This window comes from Coregonus clupeaformis, chromosome 3 (assembly GCF_020615455.1).
Source record: "Coregonus clupeaformis isolate EN_2021a chromosome 3, ASM2061545v1, whole genome shotgun sequence".
Taxonomy (NCBI): Eukaryota; Metazoa; Chordata; class Actinopteri; order Salmoniformes; family Salmonidae; genus Coregonus; species Coregonus clupeaformis.
This window is the reverse complement of record NC_059194.1, coordinates 40865030-40874448: the sequence shown is the minus strand read 5'-3', so window position 1 is coordinate 40874448 and position 9419 is coordinate 40865030. Positions and strand designations below refer to the sequence as shown.

Here is a 9419-nt window from a genome sequence, read left to right as displayed (position 1 = left end):
ATATAGATAAAGAGAGCGAGAGAGTAGAAAAGTGTGTATTTTTTTAAATACAAAGGTGTTTGTACATGCACACCGCTGTTAATAAAGTCCACCTGACAAGGAGACATGACAAAAACATTTTGAGTGAATCTCTTTTCACAGTAACGTGGGCTGTACATTATAAATGCAAACATTGTCCATAGTTGTTTCTCTCGTAGTTATTTCACATTGTTATAAACATGAAAGAGAGATAAAGAAGTTTAGAATATTGTCTCTGGGCTTTGGTTCAAGTCTTGTTGATATGTGGCCCAACCACAACGTCCAAACAACATTGAAACGTATCACCAATGTTTAAATAAAGTCTTAAGATCATAAAAACCATCAGTGCTATAGGATCAGTTTGTTTTCCTGTTTACTGGTCCTTGGCCTCTCACTGGACACAGAGAAGACCAATGGAACAGTCAGTAGCATTACTTCAGTTTGAACAGACACTATGAGTGGTTCTTCTGACCAAATATGGACAAGGACTCTTAAGACTTGTTAGTTTGTAGGGTGTCCAAGAGAGCATTTCTCCTCCCTCCCTCCCTCCCTCCCTCCCTCCCTCCCTCCCTCCCTCCCTCCCTCCCTCCCTCCCTCCCTCCTCCCTCCCTCCCTCCCTCTGTCTCTCTCTCCCCTCCCTCCCTCTCTCTCTCTCTCTCTCTCTGTCTCTCTCTCTCTCTAGGTCTGCCTGACGTCCTGCAGTAGTTTGTTAATCTCAGTGACCAACTCACTAGCGTCCATCATCTCATTGTGGCTCTCGCTGCGCTGCTTCCCCCCCAGGTAACCCATCCCCATCCCTAACATACTCTCCAGCTCATCCTCCTCATAGTTTTCTGGGATCTCCTCCATGGCCGGCAGCCATCTTAGGTGTGGCGGCTGGTTGGAGGAGGAAGAGGAAGTGGAGGTAGAAGAGGCGGCCATGTTGGTCAGGTTGTTGGTGTTGTGACTTGATGGGCTTTGGCCGACGGCACCGCCTCCGGGGTTGAGGTAGTGGGTGTTAGCTGCCCACGCTGCCACGCCCGCCGGGTAGGAGGCGGGGCCTTTGGTGTTGTTGCCGCCCACTAACAGCCCCTTGGCGTGGCCACCGTTTCCACTTCGTCTTTCCGTTGCTGCGGCAGCATCGTTGTTTTCGTTGCACTCGGCGTACGAGTCTAGTGACAACGGGAGCAGGCGCTGGAAGATTCCGTTCATCTCCGAAAGCAAGGAATTCCCTTCACAGACCCCACCCTCCTCAGAATTCTCGGACTCCTTCCCGAAAGTGGAGAAGCTCTTCCTGTGCTCCGAGGAGTCGATGGAGGTCTGGTCGTCATCGAGGAGGAGGGGGGGCTGGTTAGAGGACTCCTCCCCTGGGATAAACATGTTGTTGCGGTAGTCAGAGGAGGAGGAGGCCGGGGAGGACAGGGAGAGGGCCAGGGGAGGCATCCAGCACTGGTCAGAATGACCCAACACACGACAATCCTCAGTGCATAGGCGCATAGCTAGGGAGAGAGAAGAGAGAGAAGGGAGATGGTTAATGTTGTGTTTGGTACACATGTTCATAGCTAGGGAGAGAGAAGAGAGAGAATGGAGAGGGTTAATGTTGTGTTTGGTACACAGGTTCATAGCTAGGGAGAGAGAAGAGAGAGAATGGAGAGGGTTAATGTTGTGTTTGGTACACAGGTTCATAGCTAGGGAGAGAGAAGAGAGAGAGTGGAGACAGAAGGGAGACACAAGGAATGCAAGTTTTGGTTTGACATTGATTAAACTGTCTCATGGCTCGATAGAGGAGTGAGCAGAGAGAGGAGACAGAGTCAATGTTACGATTAGTTTGATATGCAGTAGCCTACAGGACTGTTGTCTGTCGACACTACTCAGTACACAGACTGGTAGCTAGAAAACACAGTCTCAATGTTTTATCTGGTTTGACATTGAGGACACAGTCTTCATAGCTATGGGAGAGAGGAGACCAGGGGCATTGATACAAATGGATGGTTGTCAACTGATGTCTGTCTAATCCTGTCCCTCTGTTTCCTGTCTAACCCTGTCCCTCTGTTTCCTGTCTAATCATGTCCTTCTGTTGTCTGTCTAATCATGTCCCTATGTTGCCTGTCTAATCCTGTCCCTCTCTGTCTAATCCTGTCCCTATGTTGCCTGTCTAATCCTGTCCCTCTGTTGCCTGTCTAATCCTGTCCCACTCTGTCTAATCCTGTCCCTATGTTGCCTGTCTAATCCTGTCCCTATGTTGCCTGTCTAATCCTGTCCCTCTGTTGCCTGTCTAATCCTGTCCCTCTCTGTCTAATTCTGTCCCTATGTTGCCTGTCTAATCCTGTCCCTATGTTGCCTGTCTAATCCTGTCCCTCTGTTGCCTGTCTAATCCTGTCCCTATGTTGCCTGTCTAATCCTGTCCCTCTGTTGCCTGTCTAATCCTGTCCCTCTCTGTCTAATCCTGTCCCTCTGTTGCCTGTCTAATCCTGTCCCTATGTTGCCTGTCTAATCCTGTCCCTCTGTTGCCTGTCTAATCCTGTCCCTATGTTGCCTGTCTAATCCTGTCCCTATGTTGCCTGTCTAATCCTGTCCCTCTGTTTCCTGTCTAATCATGTCCTTCTGTTGTATGTCTAATCCTGTCCCTATGTTGCCTGTCTAATCCTGTCCCTATGTTGCCTGTCTAATCCTGTCCCTATGTTGCCTGTCTAATCCTGCCCCTCTGTTACCTGTCTAACCCTGTCCCTGTGTTGCCTGTCTAATCCTGTCCCTATGTTGCCTGTCTAATCCTGTCCCTCTGTTGCCTGTCTAATCCTGTCCCTATGTTGCCTGTCTAATCCTGTCCCTATGTTGCCTGTCTAATCCTGTCCCTATGTTGCCTGTCTAATCCTGTCCCTATGTTGCCTGTCTAATCCTGTCCCTCTGTTTCCTGTCTAATCATGTCCTTCTGTTGTATGTCTAATCCTGTCCCTATGTTGCCTGTCTAATCCTGCCCCTCTGTTACCTGTCTAACCCTGTCCCTGTGTTGCCTGTCTAATCCTGTCCCTATGTTGCCTGTCTAATCCTGTCCCTCTGTTGCCTGTCTAATCCTGTCCCTATGTTGCCTGTCTAATCCTGTCCCTATGTTGCCTGTCTAATCCTGTCCCTATGTTGCCTGTCTAATCCTGTCCCTATGTTGCCTGTCTAATCCTGTCCCTCTGTTTCCTGTCTAATCATGTCCTTCTGTTGTATGTCTAATCCTGTCCCTATGTTGCCTGTCTGACACTGTTCCTCTCTGTCTAACCCTGTCCCTCTGTTACCTGTCTAATCCTGTCCCTCTGTTTCCTGTCTAATCATGTCCTTCTGTTGCCTGTCTAACACGGTCCGTCCTGTCACTCTCTGTAAACTCTAGATATGTGAACCAACCATTTTTGGGAGAAAGATAGATGTTGTTTTGGTATTGAAAAGGTCAACAATTTTTATTGTGATGAGTGAAAAAGTAAACAAATGAAATCACTCCATTCAATCAGGCACGAAAACTGTTAATCTCCCCTCTTTCAATCCCTTCCTCCCTCCCTCGCTCCATTCATCTCCCGTCCCTCCCTCCTCCATCTCTCCTTCCTCCCTCCCTCCTCCATCTCCCCTCCCTGCCTCCCTCCTCCATCTCCCCTCCCTCCCTCCTCCATCTCCCCTCCCTCCTCCCTCCTCCATCTCTCCTCCCTCCCTCCCTCGTCCATCTCTCCTTCTTTGCTCCCTCCTTCATCTCTCCGTAAAGAGTAGAACAAAAGACAGACGAGAAGAGAAGAGAAGAGAAGAGAAGAGAAGAGAAGAGAAGAGAAGAGAAGAGAAGAGAAGAGAAGAGAAGAGAAGAGAAGAGAAGAGAAGAGAAGAGAAGAGAAGAGAAGAGAAGAGAAGAGAAGAGAAGAGAAGAGAAGAGAAGAGAAGAGACTGTGGCTCTCAGGGGGAGAACAACATCATTTTAAAAGCAATTACTGTGAATTCTCCTCAGCTCAGACATGAAAGGGCCGGGTTGTCACTCAAACAGCCGAGACAGACACACACGTATACACCACGCACACACGCACACACACACACACAAACACCACACAGTGACAGACAGAGAGAGTCATGGTCTAAACCGGGGAGGCGTTTACAGACACTACTCTATCTGAGGGCCAGATACCAGGAGGGTGGTAACGGAGCAAAATGGCTGCCTGATAAAACCCTGGAAATTAAAGGTTGTGAGGGAAGAATACAGCTGAAGCACAACTGTGCTGCTGAGTGAATGGGCTGTTATACAGTATGGGGATGTGTTCCAAATGACACCCTGTTCCCTATGTAGTGCACTACTTTTTAGTATACTATATAGGGAAAGTAGTGCACTATTAAGAAAACAGGGTGCCATTTGGGACTTGCCCGTACAATGCGGTGTTACAAATCAGCTTTCGACTCTTCAGGTTAGACGTGTATTGTCAGCCCAGGGAGGATTGGAAAACATGGTAAGTCGTCTGTCCACGGTGCTGAACTGGGTAGGTTCTTTATTAAAGTGGCGGGGAGAACTCTGTGTGAGCAGCCTGGTGTGTCGTGTGCGATGGCGTGTATCTAGTGAAACAGGACTGTCTCACTATAGTGCGTGACGTCACCTGGCTTGGTTTTTCTATTCTGTGACATCACTACCCTGCACCCAAAGAGCATGAAGCTAGTTTCCTGAACACAGAAGCCAAGTCCTGGACCACAAAGTACTTTCATTGGAGATTCTCCATAGAGCACGCTTGTCAATGATTAGGTTCATTTGTGTCTGGTAAACCGGCCCATGTCTCTATTAAACTCACCTGGGTGTAGTCTGTGGTGCATGTCCAGGTGGTAGAGCTCTGAGAAGCCCTCCCCCAGCAGACGGTCGATGGGGGACTCTCGTCCCATGTCATAGTCGCTGTCCCCCGCATCGCTGTCCCCACGACCACTGTCCTTCAGGCTGAACTTGTCCATGTCCTGTAAAGCATATCTGGAGAGAGAGAGAGAGAGAGCGAGAGAGCGAGAGAGAGAGAGAGAGAGAGAGAGAGAGAGAGAGAGAGAGAGAGAGAGAGAGAGAGAGAGAGAGAGAGAGAGAGAGAGGCAAAAATACAATTTGTCAGAGTTAAAATGAATGTAATTGGTGTCTCTATGTGGTAAAAGCTGTTGTAGTCATTCGATAATGAACACCATAGATAGGTAGACAGAACAACAAAACAACACTACAGTTGAAACATAGACACGTGATCCACATACTTTTGGATTGAATGATACTGATATGATTAAAACTCAAAACATGATAAACAAAAGAGCTATCTTAGAAAAATGGCCAAATATAGATCAATACTGTCATTGTATATGTTTTCATTGATGCTATTGATGAAAAGTACGGTGGACACAAGGGAATTTAACAACTCAAAAGAGCAAAACGTTACAATATTTTGGGGGGAATGCTTTGTTTACCTGTAGCTTCTGGAGTATTTGTTGCCACGGAAACAGGGTCTAGGCTGGTACTGGCCCTGATGGAGCATGGACAGAAGCTGTGAGACTTGCTATATCCAAAATAAACAGATAAAAAAAATAACAGAAAAAAAGGAGGATGAATAACAGAACGGATGGAAACAGACGACAGGGAAATAACACCACAGGGATGAGGAACAAAACAAGATGGATGACGCACTGGGATTCTGATGCTGGTGACACACTGAGGAGGGTGAGGAGACAACGATGATGATCACAAAATGGATGACAGAAGTGTATGAGAGAAATGAAAATAACAATGGGGTGTGGGTGGGTGACGGAGCTAAATGAATATGGATAGGACTGAGGAGTGGTTCATAATAATGGTTATATAATGGGTTGGGGGTAAAGACACAAAGACAAACCGGCTCCATGATTATATATGTAATCATTTCCACTAGTTTTAATGGAGAGTCGTTTCACTATTGATTTATTGACAGTTAGGAACACTGTTTACCAAGAGGCTAGGACTTATGATGGCTTATTCTATAATGGTGGGGGGGAGTGTGTGTGTGTGTGTGTGTGTGTGTGTGTGTGTGTGTGTGTGTGTGGTGTGTGTGTGTGTGTGTGTGTGTGAGAGAGAGAGAGAGAGAGAGAGAGAGAGAGAGAGAGAGAGAGAGAGAGAGAGAGAGAGAGAGAGAGAGAGAGAGAGTGTGTGTGTTCTCCAGTACCTTACCTCGACTGGTGGCGTAGCGTGGGCCAACTCCAGGGCGAAGCTCTCCGGGATATGATTGGACGATATCGTCACCAGGCTATTCAGTGATTGGCGACTGTGATGGCTCTGCCGGCTTCCCATTGGCGCCCGGTCCATGGGGGGCGTGGCCGAGGGTGAGCGGTGGTGCGCTCTGATTGGTAGAGTCCCATTCACTGTGGGAACCAGTGTGATGTCACCCTTGTGGATCTGCCGTGACGGTTTCTTAGGGTGGTGCTGGTGGTTGGTCTCTGCCACCCTGCAGTTGTATGAGTTCCTGGTATCTTTCTTGTCTCGGTTGCAGCGGGAAGCGAACATAACCATGATGACCAGGAGCATAGTGCAGATGGCCCCCAGCGAGATGATGATGATCAGGGAGGCGTCGAGCGGCATCTCCCCTTGATCCAACACCTGGACGTGGCCCTCCATGTTCTCATAGAGGCTGATCTTTAGGACAGCCTTGGTGGTCTGGGGCAAGGAACCGTGGTCACTGACCAGGACGGTGAGTTCCGCAAACTCGCGGGGAAACGCGTCGAGGCTAACGTTGGCGCTGATCTCGCAGGTTCTAGGATCCATGGTGAAGAAACCTTCCTCGTTGCCGGTAGTGATGGAACATGTGAGTTCAGCGTTGACGCCGGTGTCGCGGTCGGTTGCCCTGACGACCGTAACCAGGCTACCGGCCTCGGTGTACTTGGAGATGGGGACGTCGGCCGTGAGGTTCCAGAGCTGCGGAACCACGATGACCGGCGGGTTGTCGTTTTCGTCCAGGATCGTCAGGACGACGGTGGCGTTGCTCAGCAACGAGGGTTCCCCGGCATCCTTGGCCTGGACGACGAAGGATATCCGGCTGACGTCCTCGCGGTCGAACGTGCGGAGGGCATAAACAGCGCCGTTGGACGGGTCGATGGTGACGAAGGTGGAGATGGAACTCCCGTGGATGGCGTTCTCCACCAGGAAGTAGCTCACCTGGCTGTTGGCGTCCAGGTCAGGGTCGGTTGCTAATAGCGACGTCAGGTAGGCCCCAGGGGCGTTGTTCTCTGATCTGAATACCTCATAGCGTCCCTTTTGGAAGCGCGGAGCGTTGTCGTTCTCATCCAGCACGTGCACGGTGAAGTGCTTGATGGTCGAGAGGCTGGGGGTGCCGCGGTCCTCGGCGATGACCGTCAGACTGAACTCTGACCTCTTCTCCCGATCCAGTGAGATGTTAGTGAGGATCATGTAGTTGTTCTCGTATGTCTTCTGTAGTTTAAAACTCCCCTGGCCGTGGAGTTTACACACAACCTCTCCATTGAGACCGGAATCTAAGTCCTCCACTCTTACCAAGGCCACGAAGGTATCCAATGGAGCAGCCTCTGAGATATAGGCCGCATCCTCTTTCCCTCTTTCCCCTTGGGACATCAGATTGATGCTGATGTCTGGTTTATTGTCATTTACGTCGACTACCTTGATGATGATCTTGCAGTGCGCTGGCATGGAGTTGGGGCCCATATCCTGGGCTTGGACGTCGATGTCATATGACGTCATGCTTTCGAAGTCCACGCGCCTCATGAGCGTCAGGTGGCCATTATCCGAGTTGATCTTGAAGGTTTCCACGATTTTTGGGGACACGTGACTGCTGAAGGAGTAGACGATTTTGGCATTGGTTCCATCATCTGCATCGGTTGCGTTCAGATCAATAAGGAGAGATCCAACAGGTGAATTCTCCAATAGATTTATCACATAAGAAGACTGTTCGAAAACAGGACTGTTATCGTTTGAATCTGCCACGCTAATTTTGAGGAGAGTAGAACCGGTTTTAGGGGGAACGCCCTTATCTGAGGCTGTCAGCTGAAGTTCATAACCCGGCTGCGTCTCCCTGTCTAGCTCCCTGAGCACCACCAGCTCCGAGTACTTAGCCCCGTCTGTTCTACTCTGAATGTCAATCTTGAAGTAGTTGTTGGGCTCGAGGGAGTAAGTATAGAGGGAGTTCTCCCCGACGTCGGGGTCACTCGCGCTGTCCAGGGGAATGCGCGCCCCCACTGCCGCGCTCTCCGAGATCTCTATGGGGATGACGGCGTGGGCGAACTGGGGCGCGTTATCGTTAATGTCCAACACTTCCACCTCGACGTGGAAGAGCTGCAAGTGTTCTGTTGGAAGAGTCAGAACGTCGAATTCGATGGAACAGTTGAGGTTCTTCTCGCAGAGCTTCTCTCGGTCTATTTTGGAACGGATGCTGATCTCTCCGTCCTGCTCGCGCACGGAGAGGAAATACGTGCTACCTCTCTGCATGGCTCGGAAACGCAGAGACACAGAACTTGGAAGTTTGACCAAAACATCAGCCACGTCTTCTTTTAGCCGTGCAATAACAGTCCCCACCTTCTGTTCCTCGTAAACTTGATATTTTAATGTTTTACCTGTGACGTTTTTCGTGGCCATTGCCATAACGGCGAGAAGTATCCATATTCGGATATAAAATACGCATATTATTTTACCAGGTTCCATCTTTGAAGTAATCCCTTGGGGTGATTCTGAAAGTAATTCCAAAAATAGCTCCTTTACGCAGCCTGTTGTGATTCCGTTATTGTAGCCTAATAAACTTAACGAATCCACTGCGCCCTGACGACAGTCATTAGGCTAATTGAAGCGCATTCTCCAAAGGCTAGATATCCCAATTTAAACACGTTCGTGCATTAAACAACGCAGGTTATTTCGTTCCGCAGTCATTTCTAATAGAAAACACAACGTCCAAACTGAGAGTGAGTTGCCTAAGGATCCCTTCCACGCATACAAATCTGTTGCGCGTGTTCTGTGGCAGAGTCTCTGAATAGACTCCTATAGAGCACAGCTTAAATCTGTGCGTCTCTCTGTTTGTGTGCAGTGCCGTGCGCTCTCTCTCGCTCTCTCGCTCCGTCTGGTGGCTCCCCCAAAATAGCCCGCCTCAATCTAACCAGAACAACGGAACAGCGGTCCCTTTCTATGCTCCCAGCAAGACAAAACGCTTCCTAAATCAAATGCTAACCCGGTGACCACTCAAAACAGAGGCGAGGATAGAGGGGAGAGTAGGAGGGAGGGGATGAGAGAGCGAGAGGGGGCAAACTCCGCCCTCTCGGGTTCTCCTTCCACTTTCTTTCTTCACTTTCACCCCTGAGAAGAGGATAGCGGGAGAGAGAGAGAGAGAGAGAGAGAGAGAGAGAGAGAGAGAGAGAGAGAGAGAGAGAGAGAGAGAGAGAGAGAGAGAGAGAGAGACAGAGAGAGACAGAGA

The 9419-nt window shown here is 49.3% G+C and overlaps 1 protein-coding gene across 2 annotated transcripts; it reads right to left on the bottom strand.

Annotated features, from left to right (window-relative positions):
• Positions 1–636: 636 nt before the first annotated feature.
• Positions 637–9197, bottom strand: LOC121561468 (protocadherin-18-like). 2 transcript variants are annotated; one of them, XM_041874017.2, is made up of 4 exons: positions 6164–9197; positions 5431–5519; positions 4791–4960; positions 637–1496 (listed from the first exon to the last, which is right to left on the bottom strand). In XM_041874017.2, exons 1-4 carry the CDS (start codon positions 8657–8659, stop codon positions 697–699), a joined length of 3555 nt encoding a protein of 1184 aa, XP_041729951.2. In that variant the 5' UTR covers positions 8660–9197; the 3' UTR covers positions 637–696. The 2 variants fall into 2 exon arrangements, with proteins under 2 accessions (XP_041729951.2, XP_045064503.1); XM_045208568.1 differs by having other exon boundaries at positions 5431–5486.
• Positions 9198–9419: the final 222 nt, after the last annotated feature.